The 24,466-nt window shown below is 38.7% G+C and overlaps 1 protein-coding gene across 1 annotated transcript in view; it reads left to right on the forward strand.

Moving 5' to 3' along the window:
• Positions 1-24,466, forward strand: part of LOC124605364 (huntingtin) — a 511,164-nt gene that overhangs the window by 134,346 nt on the left and 352,352 nt on the right. Inside the window, exons 14-16 of the mRNA XM_047136992.1 lie at positions 4,873-5,152; positions 11,353-11,480; positions 18,892-19,046. Of these exons, the coding sequence (XP_046992948.1) occupies positions 4,873-5,152; positions 11,353-11,480; positions 18,892-19,046 (563 nt within the window). The remainder of the gene's footprint in view (positions 1-4,872; positions 5,153-11,352; positions 11,481-18,891; positions 19,047-24,466) is intronic.

The raw sequence follows: 24,466 nt of genomic DNA on the forward strand, positions 1-24,466 counted from the left end.
CTAAATGATTCTATAGTCATTGAAAACTGGCAGTGAAACTATTTAATAATATCTATGTAGTTTCTCTTTAGCATTACTAATCCATGTGATGTGAAATTAATTTAAACAGTCTTTACTTGACTGCAGCACTGTGTAACACACCGCAAAAGTAATAATTCAACTACCTTCAGTGCCAAACACCCATCGAAAGTTAAAGTTCTCGCAGTCTGTGAACAACTATAAGCTTCAAATGATTAATTAAGATAGAATTCAACACATAGCATAAAATTTAAAGTATTTTACTTTCAGTGCAGCTCATATGCCGCACAAAATCCTTCTGCAGCACTGCCTGTTGCCAGACTCAGCACTGAGATTGTGGCTATGACTGAGGCACAAAAGACATTCCCCCGGCACAGCGCTGCCCTGTTCATTGCAGTGCAAATTACTCTTGTTGACCTCTATTCAAATTTTACAAATAAAACATTAAAACTATCCCTATATGAAAGTAGTTCCGTTGTTATTGACAAAATTAATTTTTGCAACCTTTTTACAACATTGGTTTACACAAAGAAAATATATTTGTAAATTAACATAAAATTTAAGTGGTCATTTATTCCAAATTTTCTTTCGATGGTCCTTCATCCATTGTCCTCAGAGAGTAAAATGCCTATATCATACTTTACAGCAAAATACTTTGTTAATGACTGATTTAAATAAATTTAATATTGTTTTTAAAAGCAATGAATACTGTAAAATCTCCAAGTCAGATTGTCAGACAACAGATGTGCCTACTCTGTGCTGACTTCATAATACATGGTACTGTGGAGAATGGTGCTTTCTGGCTCAATTTGACTGCAGAGTTGTTTGTTGCTTCTAACATTAAAACTATTTAGTGTCTGAAAGCATGTTATAATATAAACAAGTGTGTTTCATTTGGCTCCTCATTTGAGGTCATAGCATCTCAGGTTCTCATACAATTAATTTGTTAAGGAAATTAGCATAAATAGGAGTTATTAATGATGCTGCAATTTGCATTATTTTTTGTTTGTAAAAACATTATAAGTAGTGAGTGTCATGTCTCATTGACACATTCACTATTGCAGTTTGGAATTAATACACCATTAGTGGGTCGTGTGATGCTAAATGTCCAAGACTTTTACCTAGAGATATTTTATTTCAGTGAGCATTCTTGCCTTGTTACCCCTTCAGTTCTGAGTGTGCAGATCTGACATATCTGACAGGGAAATCCACAGTGTCTCTTGTGCCTCATCTTTTAGCTGGTAGCCTTGAGCCATGCTTAAGGTCTGTCCCTTGAGGTGGACTATCACCACCCTTTCTGACAGGTGCATGTGTTTAAAAAGTTCTCTACAAAGGTAGAGGAGACCCAATGGACACAAACAAGTACAGAGCCATAGCTCTGGAAAACACTCAGTTCAAGATGTTTTAAAAGATAATTACACAAAAAATCAAAGCCTGTGTGGACAGTCACCTCCCAGAACGACAAATGGGCTTCAGATCTGGAAGATCAACACTTACGGCAGTCATGCTTCTTCTAAACAACATCGACGAAGCACTACAAAAGAAACAAATGTTCTACACAGTGTTCATAGACCTACTGGAAAGAGATCTCATAATCCGAAAACTGGAAAACACAATGGGAGAAGATCTCATATGGGCAAGAATAATCAAGTCAATCCTCGAATACAACTTAATCACAATATCAGACAACCTCTCTTTTTTGAACCTCATTCTGCAATTGAACGGAGCCTTGCAGGATGACCCAATGAGCCCTTTGCTGTACATTCTTGTCACTAAAGAAGTACTGCGAATTGGAGAAAATGAAGAAGATGTATACATATATGCATGCGCTGACGACATAGCTGTAGGATCAACAGGTATACAGAAGCTGCAGAAAATCATTGAAAAAATAGACAAATGGTGCAGTGAACACAAACTACACATAAACATACCAAAGACAGAAATGGTGATTTTCAGAAAAGGAAGCAAAACACCTAAGAATGCGGAAATCAACATCAGAGGACAAAAAATAAAAATCTCATCAGACTTTAAGTACCTAGGGGTGACATTGCAACCAACAGCCAAATGCTTCACAAAACATACAACAGAACGTGCAGCCCAAGCAATAATAGCAATACAGGACATCAAAAACATCCGCCTACTCAGTCTAGAAATGGCCACGAAATTATTCAATGCAAAAATCTTGCCAATTCTGGCCTACAGGATGGAGATTATATGGACCACCTGACAGAAAAAAATCTAGAAACACTAGAAAAGGTAAAATCAACTTATCTAAAAAGAACACTAGGTCTCTCAAAGACAACAAGATCTAGACTAGTGTACCTGCTAGTGAGAGAGACATTCCTAATTGAAGACATCAAACTTCAATATATGATGCCACACACCAGAGCTTCCAGAAATCAACTGAAGATCATGGAGTATAAACAAGAAAAAGCATGGCTGGAGTTCTGTGGCACAGAAGCAATGACGAACCGCTCATGGACAGCAGCAAACTTCGAACTGTGACATGTCATAACTAGATTTTCTATTCACGGCTTTCGTCATCTAATTTGCAACAACAAAACTTATCATGACTCAACCATAACCTGTGTTTGTGGACTGTGTAACGAAGCCTGTGAACGATATCACATAGAACTGTGGAGTAAACGAGTGAAATCTATAAATGAATATGCAAAAAATGTAAAATGTAAATGTAAGTGTAAACGTTGAGCAAAGTAACTGTATATGGCTATTTGGCTGCAATTTTATTAAATAAAAAGAAGCACTCCTGTGTGAGTCCTCAGTGTCTGTTATGTTTCACCGTCGATGTAGGTAGTTCATAGTTCGGAGAATCTGATAGGGTGGCGGTTGGAGGATCCAGATGGCATAAGTTATGTTGCAGCCATTGAAATCGAGCCCGTTGTGCTCAGCATGTTCTGCCACTACATGGTCAACTCTGCTCTTGCCAATATTTTGGCAGCAACCTGTCATTTGGATGGGCAGGTAGCTGGTGGTCATTATCATAAAAAATACTGTAAAATACTGTGTGGAAATTACAGCAGATGTGGTATATAACTGCTTTCACAAGTTGTCCTGCCTTTGGTAGATTTGGATAGCCTGTGATGGGATCTGAAAAGGATGAGCTAGTTTTATATATCTAACAGTTCTTGCAACTGGTCTTCTTCTTCCTCCGGGATGTGGCCCAGATGAGAAGGAGTTAGGAGTAAGTGTGATGTAAGGATGGACTGGGATTTTGCGTGGATTGCTTTGATGACAAAATAATAACACTTTGATTGGGGTGCTTATGGGTAGTGGTTGAATTTTGGGAAAACAGTGTGGTCTTTCTTTTTTTTTCAGGTCAGTGCTGTATTCAGTGTAGACTGCAACACTTTGGTGTGTCCACTGTATGTTTTGCATAGAGACCATGAGAATGAGATGTGTGGGGAGTACAAACCATAATTTTTCCTTTGTTGTGTACGCAAATTGTATAAGATATGGGGTGGATAATTTTGGGATGAAGTAACCTTCCCCAAGCACTGTGCATTGTTTTGTAGAGTACGTATGCTTGCAGATGCTGACATATAGCTATTAGGTATTGGTGCTCCTCATCGTCCATTTTGATCTTGTGAGTCATGTAAGCAGTCCTACATGTCATGCACATCCTTTACAGCCTCTTCAAATCTTGTTGTGAGAAAAAATTTCATTACCAGTGTTTGGCTGCAAGGGGAGGTGACTGAGCTTCCATAGACCTCTCCCAGCCAACAATACTATGTAACTTTACTTAGTACCAAATAAGCCATTCTAAATTATGGCATGAAAGTAAAGTGATGAGCGTTTCTAATCACAGTTTGGTCAGTTATGAAGTTATTTCATATGAGCGTCACCATATACGAACTCTCCGGCAAACTGGTTTTACAATCTGTGTTCAGTATACTGTTGCTGAGTATGTTATGCAATTTAACTTTAGGGACATTCTACCATTTTTGTTCACACAAAGGAGGCTTTTAGTAACTGCTGCAGTGGTTACCCACTAGGCTGCAGAGGGGAGGATCAGATGTTCATTTTTTTGGGACAGTCTTGGAATTGTGTAGGTTGTTTGATCTCCCACTTTTGCCCGTCCCTTATTTCTGCCTCTTGAGTCAGTTATGGACCAGTACATGTTTTAGTTGGATATGAAAGTGAAGGGGTTGGAGTAATGGGACTCGATGTTAACATCTGATGTGAGTAAGCAGTTTGTTCTATCTTACAGATGTTGCTACCAGTGGAGACTTTACTTTGGAATGTTCATAGTAATTAGTATCTAATGTGACATGATCTCATGTTTGTTATCATGTTACAAAAAGGCACTTGTAGGTCTTATGAATAAATTGTGAAGAGGTGTGGGACTTTGAGTATCAGTGTCTTGAAACAATAGTTGTTGCTGACTTACATAAATTTTAAATTAATTTCCAGTTTTGTTATAAAAACTAAAGTAATTTTTGCATCAAATATTGAGATATTCACACTTTCGGAAGACAACTGATGTTGAGTGGGACTGTTCTGTGTCAGTTATTTATTTCAGCTGCTATGCCTGTCTGTTGCTGTGGATATTATATGTATCATTTTTTGGCTATTAATGCATGTTATGTCGAAACAACACAAATAATCTAAGACAACAATGCCTACTACCCCATTAATATCAATTTCATTCTTTAGAACAGTGTTGTTGAAACAGTTTTATATTCTAAGATATTAATTTTTGGTAGAGACACTTTTAAGCCTGGCTGTTTTTGCTTTTTCCTGTAAAAAAATTGAAACATTGTTAATCTACATGTGAGAAATAATGAAAGAAAGTGGAACTGGGAATCAGATGCCACTCAAATGTATTTGTTTCAGCATAATTGACAAGCTGTACTTCCCAGTGGAATACCCTCATCAAGATACAGTGACAGCAAAAGGAGCCTATTACAGCAATTGCTATATGAGCCAGTTGCTTGTTACAATGCCAGAAATGTCAAACCACTCACTGCCATACCGGTCTGTCATTAACAGCATTCCAGCACCTTTCAACCTCTACCCTTGCACAGCTGCATCTGACAGAGTGGTCGAATCATCACTTTCGCGGATGATAAGCCTGCTTTGCAAGAGCTTAATCCTTTCTTCAAAATTCCTATCGGTAAGCATTATATATTTTAACAAATTTTTGGCACTAGCTTATTTTTATCTACATGACAGAACCCTCTGAGTAGTGTATGCATTGTATAAGAAAAAGCGCATGATTTTGGAAGAGCCAGCCAAAGACAAATGAGAAAAAAACAATTTACTACACAGCAGACAATGGGTAGATATACACTGAGATGTATTCCTCAATTCTGTAACAAATAGTTGAAGACTGTAGAATGCAGGTGTATTCAAGGAGCAGACAGAAACATTTCCAGACTTCTTAGTTGAGACATTGAAGACAACAATAAAAGAGAACTAGAGAATGAACTCAGCCTTTCATTATTGTTTTTATTCTCATAATATTCAGGGAAAACACAAGTAGTTCTATTTTTCCTTCTGTGACATCTTCCTTTTTTACGTAGATATTTTTTCTACCATTATTAAATCACAATTTTATTTTCAAGATTATTTATTTTGCAGATAAGAGATATTAAGAATGGCAGTACTCAATTTGAAAAATCAAAGCTTTATTGTGGAAAATCCAAGGTGGAAAAGACTTTACTGTATTTTACTCAAAATTAGTACCAACTTGCATTTGCAGTTAACTTAAAGAACACTGGATTTGAAAAAGCAGTGTAATCTTTTTAAAAATGCTAATCAGTAAATTATGAAGCTTGAGTGTGAAAATCCAGTATGAAATGTGTTACCTACTAGTTCTGCATACACTTTATCCACCTAGAGCTAGTGGTTTTCTTTTATAAACTTTTCTGTTGAATTGAACAGGCACTTAAATTAAACCAGCGTTTGAGGCTTGATGTGTTACATTGTCAGATTGAGTAGCCAATTTGGAGGCCCATGAAGTGAGAGGTGCTGGTTGGAAAACTTTTCAGCAAAGTGACTGCTGTGACTGAAACACAGCAAGGGGAAATGGCTGCACTTGCTGTAAACCCACTCCTGACACAAATACATTTTTCTTTTCTGCTATCTGTTGCATATATAATACATACACTATATATATATGATGTAATTGGATAGATAAAAAAACCTACTAACCAAGCGGCAGTGGGAGAACACATGTATAAAAGGTATTATGGTTCGCAAGCTTTCAGAGCCATTAGGTCGTTCTTCTGGCAGAAGGGTTGAAGGGGAAGGAAGAGGGCTGAAGGAAAAAGACTTGTGAGGTTTAGGAAATGGAGAGAGTCACAGTAAAGTCACCCAGAACCCTGGGTCAGTAGTGACTTACTGGACGGGATAAGAAGGAAAGATTGATTGTTGGATACTGCACTGGAGGAGATTTGAAAACCTGGGAGTTTAAAGATGGAAGACTGGGTAATATGCAAGATAGAGACTACTACTAAAACATTGTGCACAAGTTAATAAGAGCGAAAAGCTAAGTGCATTATATGAAATAGAGATAGCATAGGACTGATGAAAAATAGACAGGTCAGAAAATGAAAGATGTAGAAAACTACAATGGAGTGAGGAAAGGAATAGTTACTGTGAAGAAATGCTGAGACCAAAGAAATTAACATAAATTAAGGCCAGGTGGGTGGCAAGAGCCAAGGACATGTTGTAGCGTGAGTTCCCATCTGTGGAGTTCTGAGGATCTGGTGCCTGGGGGAAGAAAGCAGATGGCATGTGTAGTGAAACAGGCATGGAGGTTACTACTGTCATGTTGTGGAGCATCCTAACAGATAACTTGGCCGATGTAAAAAGGCTGAACATTGTTTGCAGAACAGCTAGTATATGACGTATCGTTTCACATGTGGCTCTTGCTTTGGTTGTATATGTTTTGGCAGTTACAGGGCTGGTACAGGTGGTGGTGGTGGGAAGGTGCACAGAGAAAGTCTTACAGTAGGGATGGTCGCAGGGGTAGGAGCCATAGGGTGGGGAGATGGGTGCAGAAGGAGCATAGTGTTTGAATAGGGTATTGCAGAGATTGTGATGGTGACATAAAGCTATTCTAGGTGTGGTGGGCAAAATATAAGGGACCTAATTTATGGGCATGTTTTTAAAAAGTCATAGCCTTGTTGAAGTAGCCGCTTAGTACATTCGAGACCAGGATAATACTGAGTGATAAGAGGTGTACTCCTAAGTTGTTTTCTGGAGGGATCAGCCGTACCAGGACTGGATGTGATGGCCCGGAAATCTGCTTTTTAACTAGGCTGGTGGGGTAATTACGTCCAGTGAAGACTGCTGTGAGAATGGCGGTGTATTGCTGTATGGTAGGGAATGTTTGACATGGAGAGGACGTCAACTGTTAAAATGTAGGTAGTGGGTTTAACATGTGTAGCTGACCTTCAGTGAGGATGAGATCAACATCAAAGAAAGTCACTTGGGATTGAGAATAGGCATGTGTGAAATTTAATTGGGAGAATGTATTTAGAGATTCCAAGAATTTTAACGGGTCAGCTTCACCACAATGAGTCCATATGACAAAGATGTCATCAATGTATCTAAACCAAACCAGCTGCTCAAGGCCTATGGATACAAGGAAAGCCCGCTCTAAGCAACCCATGTAAAGGTTGGCATAGGAAGAAGCCATTCTGGTTCTCAGGGCTGTAGGCTTTATCTGTTTGTATGTTTGCCCCTCAAAGGTGAAGTAGTTATTGGTAACTCTTTTTGTTCCACTGCCTCTTCCAAAATGTACCACACATGTGTGACAATATTGTGCTGTTTGTGCAAGTAATAATGCTCAGTAACTTGTGCACAAAAAGTTTAAAATCTTATGATTTAAACCTTTATTTTTGTCTACAGTGTATGATTTCACCTGAACCCACCCAAGTTCTGCTACATTGAAATGGCATTGATATGATGGAAGGCACAACACTCTATGACCATTTTCTCTGTAATTTTGTCAGTGTTGTAAACAAAATAATGTGATTTATTCTGTTTCACAATTTTCAGCAGTTCTGCCTTTTCCATTTAGGCTCTTTCCTAGCAGATCTACTGTGTCACTCTTCCTGTTGCTGCGTACATGGGCTTTGTTGATTGACTGGAGTGATATGTTGCTCAGTGGATATTATAATGGAGTTTTATTCGAAATTTGGAAGCAAAGACCATATGAACCACTCTTTAAATTTTGTTGCCATCAGTTCCTTGAAGTAGTCCCCAAATTTGTTCAATATAAAGAACAGCAAAGAATTTGGAACAAAGCTGTTGATTGTTCCAGTATGTAATAGAATGAGCCAACTACCTTTTCCAAGTGGAACTTTTATTGTTCCTCATGCAATGCCATCAGTCCATGCAGTCTGTCTGGAGTGACCAGTATTTACCCACATTTTATACAACCAGACAATTTCGTAAAGTTTGCGCTTAGACACAGGGTGCGGCAATCAAACCTGCATTTTTTAAATGAGTGTAAAATAAACACAGAAGCAGATATCAAAATTTTATTCATACAATCTTATTCTACTTTTAAAAGCATTTAAGAAACATCAACACATTTTTTTCATTGTTTGAAAATAGCATCAGCAAGATGGCATCCTTCTCGATCATGGCATTCTCACAGGCGATTGATGAAGCTGTCTATCACATGATGGAGCATACCCTGAGGAATTCTATCGATTTCCAGCTGGATTCTTGCTTTGAGATCACCAACGCTATGAGGTCTTTCTTTGTACATTTTGCTCTTAAGGTAACCACATAAGAAAAAAAATCACAAGCTTGGCGGGGGGAGCGGGTGGGGAGGGGGGGGGGGGGGGGGAGCAATCGCTTCAATCTTGGAAATCATCTGGTTAGGAAAAACTTCATTGAGAACATTAATGCTCACGTGTGCTCTGTGACTTGTTGCTCCATCTTGTTGAAATAATGTTTCATCATTCATGACATATTGACAAAGCTGAGGTATGAAGAATGTCCTTAACATTATTGAATAGCACTCAGCAGTAACGGTAACGAATTGCCCTCTTTTGTTTTCAAAAAAATGAGGGCCTATGATTCACAATGAGGACTTTGCACACCAAACTGTTACCTTGGTTGAGTGCAGGGGTTTTTCAAGGAGTTGGTGAGGGTCCTGATCACTACAATGTCTAAAGTTCTGTTTGTTCACATGTCCATTGAGGTGAAAATGTGCCTCGTCACTCATCCAGAGGTTATGAAGAGGCTCCTTGTTTTCTTCAATCATTTGTAAAAGACTTTCACAGAAATGCTGTTGGACCGTGAAGTTGTTGTTATTCAAAGCGTTAACCATTTGGATTTTGTATGGGTGGTGATGTAAGTCTAATCTCAAAATCCTTTGGACAGTCCTGTCAGAAATTCGAAGTGCAACACTCTGTCTATGCGCTGATCTCCGGGGGCTTTTTCCCACAGCAATTCTTACACATTCCACATTCTTGGGAGTATGCACTGTCTTTGTTCTGCCACCTCTTTCCCTTGTTGTTTCTCTGACATTTTCAAAGTTTTGGACCCAAGTTTTTATTGAGGTGACCGAAGGCACCGGCCTATTACGATTAATTTGAAAGTGCACCAGGAAATGATGCTCAGCGGCTACATAGCTACCACTTTGGTAGAACGCTCTCACTGCAAACGATCGTTGGTGCTTAGTCCACTGCTCCATGGCTACTGAAATGCTTTGTGTTGGGGAATGCAGTGGTGTCCTCGGGTACTCACCCCCCCCACCACCACCACCACCACTTCCACGCACTAATAATAAATGAAGGCTTGACTGACACACCCTGTACTTCACTCAGAAAACAGCATCTCCAGACAATGATAACATCCTGTGTGAGCAGAACTCTTCTTCCAGTAAAGGTTTTCCTTTGAAATTTGATCTTCTTTTGCACCACTAAAAGGCTGGGTTTTCCTCTGAACAACAACTTACTGTTTTGAAGTGAGAGAATATACTTCTATGGGGTGGGATATTCTTTCCACACATGATAGACATATCCGTGTCATCCTCTTGAAAATTATCCAGTTTTTGTTAACTAGCATGCACTCCAGTTTTTTCTGGAGATGAAAGATATAGTTGGTTCCTGCAGATATCCAACACACATCTTCCTTCTTATTTTTTTCGCAGAAGTCATTCTGATTTTCAGAGCTGCAGCTACCCATTCGATGAGTTTGAACAAAGGTATAAGATGCTCCGCAGAATAACATTCAACATTATGTACAATCTCATGACATTTGCTCTTTTAAGCTATTGCCCCTAGCTACTTACAGAGAAACCATACTTTCACATATGTTTGAAATTAACAGTATGATACTTTACACTGCACTGTTAACACAAATTCAACTGCTAACTCACAATTCATTATAAACACATTACAGCCATTGGAACTATTGCACCATGTGTGACCTGCAGTTTAAGGATGGCACTGCGGCAGCAATATTATGGCAGCATTTACAGATTTCAGAACTTGGTTCATCATTAGGGGTTCCCCTCCACTCAGTGTGCTCCGTATGTGTGAAGTGTCCCAGATGATGTGGCCAGATGACTGTACGTGCACAAAGAACAACTGAGAAATTATTTCATGGCAGTGATTCAATTCATTGTAAGAGCATATCATTCTGTGTTTTCCGCACAAAATACAGATCTATTACATGGCCTCACCACAATCCACACAACTGCCTCATGCTCTGCGCATGATTTTGTTTTTTGTGGAAAGTTCTGTGTTTTCAATTCACAGTATGTGGTAAGTATCCTCAGATTTGTTTAATGGAAATTTGCCATGTCATTTAAGAGGATCCTGAATAGAACCCTTGCTTGCTTGTTAACTTATCATAATCCACTCATCGGATTACCTCAACTTAATGGTCCATTAGTTTCAGTTAACCAATTTTTCAATTTGCGAAGTTTTGTATATGCGTTGTGCAGCTCTGATTTCAGAATATGCTCGATGGTATTTATCAACAAATCCAACTGTTGGGAATGAGGCCAAATTAATTCCTTGGATTTACTCTAAGTCACACACAACATTGGTATTGGGTACTGATGTGAGACCACCTGCTTCAGTGGCACATAGGATATTTGATGTTTGTCATTCTTATTTATTGTATGTTAAATTTATACCTTAATATTGTATGGTATATACTGGTAGTAACCACTACTTGATAAAACCTTTGAAAGAGTTATTAATTTTGATATTTTTTGGTAATGTAACTAATCCACTAGCACAAATGTGCCACTAGTGTCAAATGTTACATTCAAGTTTTCTTCTTTCTCTCCTACATATGAGAGTATAGGTTACTCTGTTTGCCTTTCTTTTTGTTCAGTATGGATGCTGTGAAGCTTTGAGCCAGCTGTCAGCTCGTTTCCCAACAACGGCTTACCCTCGTGCTTGGAACTGTTGTTTTCTGGGCAAGACAAATTCCAAAAGAGGAAACCTTAAAAGAAGTCAAAGGTAAAAATGTTTCTTTTTATTTTATCCATGTTAAACTGCTGCTGTATTTGATTTGCATATTTTAAGTTAAAAATTACAAAGGCGTAGTTTCTCGAAGGGGGGGGAGTTGTCAGTGCTGGAACAGAGATTTCATAGTGGGTTCAGTTAAAAACAGCAACATTTCTTAATGTTAGATATTCGATAGCTAAGACCTTGGTGATTAATTGGTGCTATGACTTTTAACTCATGATGTCCACTTGCTGTCCCATGGGGTTCAAGATAGATTAAAAAGACGTTGAAACTATTATTACTACATTTGAGTTGCATGTAGGCACAGCAAAAAGACTGTCACAAATAAGCTTTCAGCTAACAAGGCCTGTGTCGGAAATAGAAGACACACACACACACACACACACACACACACACACAGAGCATATGGGTCTTCCATAGAGATATGACACCTGTGGCAAGGGGTTGTGAGTGGCAGTGGATGGACAAGGATGTTGTGGAAGTTGGATGGACAACTTTAGGTGGGGTGGCAAGGATCTTGGGGAGGATGTCCCTCTTTTGAAGACTTGATGATAGGTAATTAAAGCTCTGGTGAAGTGCGTGTTTCAGTTGCTCAATTCTAAGGTGATATTGGGCAATGAGGGGTGGGGGGAGGGGGGGGGGCACTCCTTTGTAGCTGATTCTTGGGGTGGTAGAATGATTAGGGCTGTATGAGGATATTACACAGGAGATCTGCTTGCGGACTAGGTTTGGAAGCAATGCCTGCCCGTGAAGGCTCTTCTGAGAGTTTCAGCATACTGACTGAGGGAATTCTCATCACTGCTGATATGTCATCCACACAGCCTGACCATGTGGTTCGTGGAAATGTGGGTACTGTTGGTGGTTTGTGGTCTTAATTTGGATGAGATGTGGATAGAGCCATCATAGAGGTGGAGGTCAACATTCATGAAGGTGGTGTGTTAGGTTGAGGACCAAGTGAAGGTTGTGGAGGAATGAGGATAGGTTGTCTTGGTCCTGTGTCCAAGTCATAAAATTATTATCATCCTCAGTGAACTTGAGCCAGACAAGAGGATTGGGGTTTTGGGAGATTAGGAAAGTTTCCTCTAGATGACCTGTAAAAAGTTGGCATAGGAGGGTGCTGTGTGGGTGCCCATGCCTGTGCCGAGGATTTGTCTATATACGTTCCCTTCAAAGGAGTAGTAGTTGTGTGTCGGGATATAGTTGGCAAGGTATCTGAGGAATGAGGTAGTGGGCTTGGGTTTGGTGTCTGAAGGATGTTGCTAGTGTTTGGTAGTGGTAAGGCCTTTGGCAAGAGGGATGTTGGTGTATAGGGAGGAGGCATCAACAGTGATGACTAGGGATCCAGATGGTAAAGGGGTGTGCAATTAGTAGAGAGTGTGTGAAGGAAGTGGTTAGTGTCTGTGATGCTAGAGGCTACGAAATTGCTTGGACAAAAGGGGAATTTCCTTTGTTAGGAGAACAATAACCAGCTTCAAAAGGTGCCCAGGACAGCCCTCCTACCTCTTTCTCCCCCTACCTGACGCAACTTCCACACCACCCTAGTCTACCTGCCAAAATGTAATCTCAGCAATGTGTGTCGAGCAGGCAAAATGTCACATTAATTATGGCATTGAAGCCAAATTTAGCAGTTGTGTTGTCATCTGATGCTGAGATAGTACATTTGACAGTCTGATTTCACCCATACTTGCCCTTACATGGATTTTTATTATCTGTAGCTTGCTGGAGATACCTTCACAAGCTGCTTTAGTCCCTGGCATTGTCATAAATATCCTCGGATCCATTTCAGTGCTTGAATAAGCATCCCTTGGAGGGAGGATACCTACAAAATAATCAGATAGGAAGCTGGCCCTTCATGGACTCTTTTGCCTGTAAATTGAAAGCAACTGTTTCGTAAATTAGCTTCACTGTATGACTATGTCTATTACATTTGGTAAATTAAATACCCCTTGTTTCTTGCTTACTCCACCTCCAATCCTCAGCTGGCAGAAATGGGCAAAACTTGGAAGCCTTTGATCAACCAACCTAATTGCTTCAGCACCCAGTCCCTGATCTTTGAGATCCTAAAATATCTTAGCGAAGTAGCGGCATAACTCTGTTGTTAAATTTGAGGGAGTTTTGTCAACCAGATGCACTGTTGTCTTATAAATCATGTAGGTGTAGTTGTCTGTTCCATAGTAGCTGTTTCTTTATGGTGCTACTTGGGCAGAATGACACTGTAGAATAGCCACTGCAACAACAGCATGCATTTACAGTCACATGCTGAGGAAAAGGCTTCTTCTTGTAGGTAGAAGATAGGAACGTGAGGGATAGGAGAACTCGTATACTTATTCCGTTTAACTCTTAAACCATCTTTCTTGGCTTTTTTCCAGTCTATTTTTGTGCCCCCTCGGTGCCTGCGCTCTGTCTTGCCACCCCTTTCTGTGCGGTCCTGCCTTATGTGAAGTGGTGAAGAATTGGGAAACACAACCTTGTCACTCTCTTATTCATCTTCTTGCTGTTGCCGAGCTAGGTGACACAGTGGTTAAAACACTTGCCATGTATTTGGGAATAAAGGGCTTCAAATAACAGTATTGATTAAGTTTCTCCTATCTTCTAGATCACTTGGGATGAAGAGCAGTATATTTTCTGTAAAAAAAGAAATGCCATGGCTGGTTTCAGTCCCCATCATTGTCCATTGTGAATATAATCTCCATCTATAATATCTTTGACATTTACATCATCTCCTTGTAATTGCCAATATTTGTTGTCTTGTTTTGGTCCACAATTCTGTCTCTCATGTCTTTGTGGTATTATTTTTTTCTTAATTTTTTCCAAACTGTCCACCACCATTCACACCAAAAGGTATTATACAGTACACTTTGCGTAGTGCAATATTTACCATATTCTGTACCAGTGTCCCTGAAGTTGTATGTACCATTTTACCTATAATAATTTCATCTGTTGTGGGAGCTGCAACAGCTAGGTGAACATATTGCTTACATAATCGTTTTTAGTGTCAGGCACTGACTATTATTGGTACTATATTTTTAGGTGAATGGCAACTCATTCGTTTATACTGAGAGAAGCTACGTTGTCGATAAGACAGTGGATCTTCTTTTTCTTCTTCTTCTTCTTCGTTATGACCTTTCAGGATCTTGGGTGGTTTGTTTTGCACATCTTTCTTCTCAATACCTCTTCATTCTCTTGCTTCTTCTGTTTCTTTTTTCTTCTGTTAAGACAACTTTGATTTTGGTGTCTGGCCACCTGTGACCATCCACCAACCCTTTATACTTCTCCCTGTCCTGTACTACTGCCTGCAGATTTCTTTCTTTTATTCCTACAGTCTTCCAGTCATCTCTGACTTCCTTCACCCAGTTGCTTCCTGTATGACATCTTGCATTCCATATCTTCTTAGTCAACCTCTCCTCGTTCATTCCCATGATATGTCCAACAGATTGTAACCTCCTCTTCTGCGTATTGCTCGATATGGCTTCAGTATTTTCATACAGTTCCTGTCGTGTTCTGTATATCCATATATCCCCATGTTTTTTGGTGCCCCATACGTCTCTCAAAATTTTCTGCTCCTTCATCTCCAACTGTATACAAGCTCTCTTGCCGAGTGTGAGTGTTTCTGATGCATACAGAGCAGCATTTTTTACAGTTGCTGAGTAATGTTGCAATTTGGCATTCCATGACAGATTTTTCTTGCCATATCTTGTTTTCACCGCATTCCGAAGCTTCTGCAAAAACTGTGCCCTGTCTACTGCGCTACTGTTGCTCTGTATGCCATCAGTTATCTTCTCCCCCAAATAACGAAAACTGTTGACTTTCTCAACTACTTGGCCATCTATCTTCCAGTCAGACTCGGTGTTCAATGTCTTGTTGTTCTTATATGCAGTCTTCAGTCTGATCTTTTCAGCTGTTTCGGCTAGATTTTCTAGTGCTGTCTTTGCTTCTTCTTCTGTCTCATTTAAGAGTGCCATGCCATCTGCTAATGCCAGGCAGTCCACTGTTGGATTATGTTTGACCTTGTACCCTATTTGCACACATTTGATCTTCATGTTACTGTTTAGTTGTCTCCACTGTCTCACTACATCGTGCAAAATCAGGTTAAATAATATTGGTGACAACCCGTCCCTTTGCCGGACTCCCGTTTTTATTTCAAAGCTGTCTGACAGCATACTGCGATGCCTGATCCTGGCAGTAGTGTCGCTTATCATTTCCTTTATTATTGCAGGTGTTGTAGCATCCAGTCCTCCATTTTCTAACACATCAAGCAGAGTACTTCTGTCAACTGAATCATAGGCCTTTTGGAAGTCCACAAATGTCACTATTGTCTTTTTTCCTTTCCTGTGTCTGTGTTCTATTATCCTTTTTACTCCAAATATCTGTTCTGTACAGTTCCTCCCTTCTTTTAGAGCCAGACTAGTACTCTCCTATTGTTGGCTCCAGTTGTTCTTCAACTCCGTTCAGCAAGATTCTCGACAAAACCTTGTACCCCATGTTTAAGAGAGAGATGCTCCTGTAGTTATCCAGTACTTTCTTGTCCCCTTTCTTGTGTAGTGGTATTATAATGGCTTCTTTCCAGTCTATGGATATTTTCTTATTTCTACAGATATCCATTATTACGTTATACACACTTCTTTCTATTTCAGGCACACACCACTTGATCTCTTCAGCACAGATACCATCACTGTCTGATGCCTTGTTGTTTTTGAGGTTTTTAATTGTCTCTGCTACTTCCGCCCTGGTGGGTGCATTGTCTAGACTATTCTGACTTTTGTTGCTTGAGCGTAAGAGTGTCCACTTTACTGTTGGTGCTTCAGCATTCAGCAGATCCCTAAAATACCTAGCCATTTCCTCGCACCTCTTTTTTGCCAATTTTTATTGTGCCATCTTGTCCTCTTATGAAGAGTTCTTTGGCCTCGAAGCCTTTAATTCTGCTCTTCATTTCTCTTAAAAAGACTCGTGATTTGTGTTTCTTGCAGGCTGTGTTTGCTTCTTCAAGTTTCGCATTCCATCTACTTCTCTTGGCATTTCTTGATCATTTTGCTATCAATTTTTCTTGCATTCTGGAAGTTCGACATGCCTTCTTACTTTTTCGGGATTGCTATTTCATCCATTCTTTCCACCTGTCTCAACTGCATTCTCACATTCATCCATCCACCACTCATGCTTCCTTTTCTTGTCGTTAGTAGCCAGTCGCACTGCCTGTTCTTCCATCATATCTCTCACCCTCTTCCAATCACTCTGAACTACCATTCTCTTTGCATACTCTTCTCTGTGTTTTTTCAGAAGATCTAGGTCGATTCTGTGAGTGTTTTGGTCCTATGTTTCCTTGCTCTGTTGGGTATCCACATGCATTTTATTTCAACAAGGTAGTGATCTGATTCAATCCTGCTATTTTTCCTCACTTTTGTGTTCATAATCTCTATGTGATTCTTGTCACGGATTGCTACATGGTCTCACTGTTTTTCCCCAACCCTGCTTTCAGGGCTGACCCATGTTCTTTTCTTGCCTGCCTTAACTTTGTAATGGGTGTTCATTATTCTCATCCTGTGTCTCCTACACAGGTCCACTAATCTCTCACCATTCTTGTTTGTTCTCTTGTGGGTTGGAGAATCTCCCACAGGACCTCTAAAGTTCCTTTCCATGCCCATGTGTGCATTAAAATCTTCTAGAAAAATAGTTTGTCCACATTTGTCACTACCTTATCCAAAGTGGAACAAAAATGTTCAGTTCCTTCTTTGTCTTTTTTATCCTCATCATTTGTTGGTGCATGTGCATTTGCTATTGTATAGGTTTTGTTTCCTATTTTTATTGTCAGGTATGACAGCCTCTCGTTTATGCCCTTCCACGCAGTGATATTATCCAGGTATCTACAATCTACTACAAAGGGTGTGCCAAAAATAAAAGGTTGCTTTGGCCCCCCAACACAGGGTTTCCCTTTGAGAATTACATATCCCTCTGATTCCATCGTGCTTTCGTCCCTGAATCTTGTTTCTTGTAGTACAAGTATGCCAATCCCAAGTTCTCTCATAGTGTCAAGAACTTACTTTAGCTTGCCCACCTTCATCATTGTCTGTATGTTTTGGTGGTGGATATATATTTGGCAGGAATGAGGTTCATATCCCAGTCTAGCTATCTCAACTTAAGGTATCTGTAATTTCCCTTAAATTGCCTTGGACAAATAGCAAAGTGATTCCTTAAACTGACCATGGATGCTTCCACCTCAGTTACTATCCAGCTAAGCTAGTACTGTGTAATGATCTCATGTCAGTGGGATGTTTACTCATTGGTCATGTTTTGTTGATTGTACACTGGCTGAATAAAAATTATTGGCAACACGATTATAAATCATACCAGACTTTATTGACAGACCTTCACCGTATTACGTCCCCTCAGTATAATCGCCTCGCATCTCCATCAACTTCCTCCACAGAGATGGAAAGCATTGTATGCCATCAGCACATCCATCTCTGTTGATGTCTCCCAAGGACTGCCCTATAATGTGGATGATGTTTTCATTTGTCTTGTACTGCATGCTATGAAGAGGTTCCTTCATTTTGGCAGACAGATTGTAATCGCGCAGACTCTTGTAGAGTGAATATGGTGGACATTCCAGTATCTTCCCCCCATACTGAGGAGATCCTGCACGAGGTTCATTGTCATGAAGGGTGATGAGGTGCAGTGCCAGAAGGAAACATTGTTATGCACTATGACCAAGTGCCATTTCAGTCTTGATCTATGCACGTGGTTCGTGTTTCCTAAATATACTGATAGAGTGCTTGTACTGGCCTTCCTCACTTTCAAATTGGACACACTGCAACTGACTCAAATACAGCCGTCACTGTTCCCTGTACAACTTCAATTGACCTTCTGCTATCAGATACAGAATGTGGTCATGCCACATTGTGCACATCCTTCATGTTACAGCAGTGTTTCATCTACTTTTTATCAAACCTATGTAGAAGAAGTACATTCAGTGGATGTGGACTGAGTAAAGTTATATAAAAGACAAAAAAATCATAGAAACTTAATCTGTACTCTGTATAGTCAATAAACTATTAAAATACTGCTTAATACTATCTATGCATGCATCAGATAAATATAAGATAGTAAATTAGAAGGAAAGGGGCTATTTTGGAAAAAATTACTGCTTGTCTTCTGTTGTTATCTTAATGTTTGCCAGATTGTATTGGTATTTCTCAAACAAAGCAATGGAGAGGCAGGTGGGGTTTCTCAGTTTCCTGCTTTGTTCCTTTTGTTTTGTTCATGCTTTGCAATTATTTCAGGGGGGGAACTTAAATGAAATGTGTCTGTCCACTTTGTGTTCAGTTACTTTTGATTTATTAAATGAGCAAGCACTCTTAAAAGTCAAGATGATGATTTGTCTTCAATAACGAGTTGTTATATTTTTCAGTCAGTCGGATGGCACAGTTGTAGCAGGTCCGTTAACGCTAAGTTCAGCAGGTGGCCTTTTGGCCACAAGTCTGTCACTTTTAACAGCTTCGGCGCTATCTCTGGACATCAGTTGTCAGACATGGCTGGTTCAACTTGCTGGAAATCTATTTTCTGGTGAGACCTTTTTTGTGTTTATTTTTATCTAGTGAAGTAAGAAAAGACATCATCAAAATGGAGTGGGTCCTCAGCTATGTCTTAGTAGCATTTGTAATGGTGACATTCTGGTCATGGATTACAGCCACAGTTAATATTGACTTTCACTATGTTGACTGTTGATGGTATAGCAGCAGAAATATTATTATTGCAATTTGACACAGTTAGTCTTAATTCAGATCAATTGACGACTTCCGAAAAACATGAAATACCAGCAGTATTCTCTACCTGAAATCACTTTATAGCGTGTTTCAGTAAACAATGTCAATATTTTCAGCACTTGTCTATGACAGTCATACTAATAAACACACAGACTGAATTAAGTGTGTGGTTACATTTTGTACAACAGGGCATATGTTTGTTGGACCCCTTCTCCAGATGGTGGGACAGCCATTTTGGAGCTGTAATTGTGTTACTGTCTGATCTAGTTTCATGTATGTTAAGTCACTGAAGCACTCTTCAGAGCCTCTTCCCAATCCAACAGAAAAAAAGTACAGTTCCATAAAAGAAGTTAGTGCATAAATTGGTAGGTATAAATGTGAATAATGTCATGCACATCACAGAATTAGCCACATTGTTCACTATAGCTTAGCACAGATGACACTTGGATATATTTATCTATGCCTGATATAGCTGCATCCTGTATATCATGTTAACAGTAACCTTTTTTTTATGTATTTTTTCTTACATTTTCATGGAGTTCGCTGAAAGTTACTTTTTTTTTACATTCACTGGGGGTACACCCAAAGATACTTTTATGTTTGAAATCCAGTTACCCTCTTCTTGGTTATCACTTGTTTGATTGGCGCTGTTTTAAATGACCCACTTGCAGTGATTTCTTTCTAATTGTATACCATTTGTGTAGTACTGTCAGCATAATTAACTCAGTACATAATATTATAATATTAATTGATACACAACCCTTTGCATTACCTGTTTTCATATTCAGAAGGTTTTATTCAATGGTGACATTATTTCTACCACCTAACAGTACTGACAAGATGAAGATCTCGGACACAGCCAACCAATTCGGCTCATATTCGGCAGGTCACCTGTGTACAACCTAAAACGAAAGACCCTAAATTTTAACTCAACGTCTTCCCTTTGTTGAGAAAACCTCCCCTAAATTTCATGATGCAAGATCACCTCCAAATTGAAAGTGTTGATAGATAATTGAAAATTGAGCATTTTTCATCATTATATATGGGGACTACAAATGCATATTATCGTAGAAATCAAGGGGACAAACTTTTGTGATTGCTTTTTATGTACGTATAAGGTAAATACCAATCAACGAAAGCACTGCGTATGTAGTGACTGAGGCATCTGGCTAGGGCCCAGAGAACCTGTGTTTGATTCCCACTTGGGTTCTGCAATTTTTTCCGTATTGAATGTATTAGAAACTGGAGGTTTAATGAGGCAAGGAAAACAATAAGGAGTACTAACAAGGTAGGCAAATAAATTTCTCAAATGGCTTTGATTAGCAAAAAAATTAAATTTTTAACCCTTGTGGTTCCCTTACAATAGCTCTTTCAATCATCATCATCTAATGAATACAGTCTTCGCACAACTGCATTATTCCTTCTGAAGATTCGATAGTAAACAGGTTTAGTTGACATTTAAAATCTTTGTTATTTGGGAATTACATTTAATGAGTGTCGTGCATGCAATAACATCAGCTAAAAATCGGTGCTGACAGTTGATTGTGAATTATGCTATGAATCGTTATTGCATCCACTTGGTTGAGTGATTCTATCTGGGTTTTCAGAAACATACTACAATTTTGAACCCTTGAAGTAAAATTCTGTCCAGCACCTGGCTGTATGCAAGTGTCATGCAGTTGGCTCTGTGTGGTCCCTCATGATTTATATTTATTTTATTTATTTATTGTTCCGTGGGACCAAATTAAGGAGAAGTATCCATGGTCATGGAACGAGTCAATACATGAAATTATAACACGGTAGTAGAAACAGATAAAATGAAATATAAAGAACATATTCAGGTGACAAGTCATAAGTTTAAATAAAGAAAATCAACAATGTCACACTGGAATTTGCTTAATTTTTTAGCTCTTTCAGGAGCTCCTCGACAGAATAGAAGGAGTGAGCCATGAGGCAACCCTTCAGTTTGGACTTAAAAGAGTTTGGGCTACTGCTACGATTTTTGAGTTCTTGTGGTAGCTTATTGAAAATGGATGCAGCAGAATACTGCACTCCTTTCTGCACAAGAGTCAAGGAAGTGCATTCCACATGCAGATTTGATTTCTGTCTAGTATTAACTGAGTGAAAGCTGCTAACTCTCGGGAATAGACTAATATTGCTAACAACAAATGACATTAAAGAAAATATATACTGTGAGGGCAATGTCAGAATTCCCAGACTATTGAATAGGGGTCGACAAGAGGTTCTCGAACTTACACCACATATAACTCGAACAGCCCGTTTTTGAGCCAAAAATACCCTGCACTCTTACTCAGAAATGTTTTCATAAAAAGTCACCTGAAAAATTTATTTACCTGTGTTGTTGTTATTCCTTACCTTATTAGCCCTCCTTATCCTACCAGTTTTGATATGGGGGAAAAATAATAAAAAAAACTGCAGAATGTGTTCGGGAATCGAACACAGGTTTTCCACTCCCCCAGCTGAATCCCTTGGTCAGTGTGCTTTCGTTGACTGGTGTTTATCTTAGGGGTACGTAAGCAACAGTCTTAACAGTTTCTTTCCTTGATTCACAGATCCCATACCCCATATATGGTGATGAAAAATGCTCGATTTTCAGTTCCTCATTGACCCAGTCAATTATTTGAGTTGTTGCGCATCATAAAATTTAGGGGTAGTTTTCTCAGAAATGGGGAGATGTTGAACCAAAATGTCTTAGAGTCTTTCATTTTGGGTTGTGCACAGGCAACCTGCCAAATATATGCCAAATCTGTTTACATTTTTAGCCTTCAGATAGATGTATTATTAGGTTTTTGTAGATACCTACACTTATCCTGACTGCATGCTTCCCACCCTCTTTGAAGGGTATGTGATAAAAAATTAACACCAAAACACATTGATCCTACATGTGGTTTACAGTGTGGGCAACTTGAGACCAGGAGAAAACTGACATTTTGATCATGTGCTTGCTCTGTTTCAGGCATGTGTAGGTTTAGGATTGTATGGAAACGTGCATCATATTGCTAAAAGATCTCATTCTCATAAGGGAAACAATTCATGTAAGGCTGAATCTTATCTGTATGGATGGATTTGCAGTCAGATTGGTGAAAAGTGCTTTCCATGTGCATTAATGGCCCTTTAGGATGTCACAACTCCATTCGTCAAACTATAACTCTCTCAGTAATGCTTTTTGTTCTACCAGAAAGGTTACAGAGCATTTGTCCTGCAGCATTTCTTTTTGAAGATTAAAAATGTTCGTCTGCCAGGGGAAGCAGGATTTGTGACCCGTCAGGAAAGATAACCTGCCACCAACAGCAGTTTGCGTGTAATTACTCTTACTTAATTTCAGTTTTATAAACTGTTTTTTAGGTGTCTAGCTGTTCTTATGATGTAATTATTGTGCTCAATATGGTAATCAGAATTGTGTTTGGCAGGAGAAAATAGAGTTGTCATCCTGGCTAGATATGTGAAAATACATATTCTAACAGTCATGCTGAGGAAAATATCATAGGGGTCATATTAACGGGGAGAGATCCCAAGCAGTGGGGATCGACTTTTTGAAACCGTCCGTATGGTGATGTAGCTCAAGATCCCAGGATCACACCCTGCAACCATTCACCGTAGCAGGCCCTCATTAGCGAGTAATCGATGAAAAAAAGATTGGAATTTTATGTGGTGTTCTGTAGCATTATAAGACAGAGAATTTTAAAGATTCGTTATGTGTCGTAGTGGATAGGGTAAAGTCTTCGCCATACTGAACGTCATGGGTTCGGGTATTGTCATGTGGCTTAAAGTTTTTTATTTTTAAATTTTATTGAAATGACATTTATCATTATTTTTATTCAATTAATTGGTTTAAATGTAATTTTTTATTTCTATTTCTTTGTCACATTTAATCGCTATATGATTTTTTTGTATTTGTTCTCGCTTTTCTTCATATTCTTTTTCCACTCAGAATGTTTGTGAATGTGAACTTAATAATATTTATCTATTAGAATGTTTAAAGATTTGAAAGTACTGGTGTATTGGTTAGAAAATAAAAGATGAAATAATCTATTTATGACTTACTATAGTGTCAAAAATATATTTTTCATTACAAGATGTACCCCCCCCCCCTTTTTTTTTCTTTCTTTCTTTTTTTTTCCAAACATTTAAAGCACAGCTTAAATTACTATTGCGACTATGGGGAAAATAATGCAGATGAGGAATTAAAGGAAAATTGGGCTTATAAGTGCAATTAAATTCAAGCAAAATTAGGAGTAGAAACGAGTGCAGTTACATGGATGAAAAAAATCAAAATTAATACATAAAATTAATTAAAATCACATCAACAAAAATTTCAACCTGGAAAAGAATGATAGGAAGAAAAATGAGAGCAAATGAAGAAGTTGAAATGATGATTAAAAGAATGTGACAAAGGAATAGAAATACAACTTACGTTTAGAGAAAGTTAATTGAATAAAAATAGTGATCAAAGTAACTACAATTAAAAAGAAAATGCTCCTTAAAAAAAAAAAACTGGTCTTTAGTTCCTTCTATATATTCCAACCACCTTTCCACATTTCTTGCTTTTTTTTACAACTGGCTTAGTATCTGACCTCCTAATACTCATACAGATGCTTCTGCTTCTCTCCAAAGATCTCATTAATATTCCTATAGGTGTTATCTGTCTCTTCCACAGCTATGCATGCTTGTACAGGTTTGCATTTCTCCTATAACCATTCCTGTTTTGGCAGTATCCACTTTTTGTCAGTTCCATTTTTAGACATGTAGTCCCTTTCATCTGCTTTACCTGGTGAATTTTTATATTTTCTCCTTTCTTCAGTTAAATTCAATATCTCTTATGGTTTCAAAGGATATCTACTGGGGCTTATCTTTTTGCCTGTTTGGTCATTTGCTGCTTTTATTACTTTGTCCTTCAGAGCTACTTATTTGCCTTATATTGTAGTCCTTTCACCTGTTCCAGTTGTTTCCTAATGCTCTCTGTGAAACTACCAACAACTTGTTGGTCCCCTAACTTTCCTTAGTGTCATCTCCTTAATTTCTTACCCTGTGAAATTTTTTGTTTTAATCTGCTGTTCATAACCTTTAATTATGGTCAGAGCCCACAAAAGCCACTGGAAATGTTTTCATTTTAAAATATGGTTTCAAAATCTCCTTTGTACAATTAACATGATATATCTGAATCCTGTTTTACCTGTTCCACGTATGATTCTTAAACCA

The sequence above is a fragment of the Schistocerca americana genome, chromosome 3, assembly GCF_021461395.2.
Source record: "Schistocerca americana isolate TAMUIC-IGC-003095 chromosome 3, iqSchAmer2.1, whole genome shotgun sequence".
NCBI classification, from domain to species: Eukaryota; Metazoa; Arthropoda; class Insecta; order Orthoptera; family Acrididae; genus Schistocerca; species Schistocerca americana.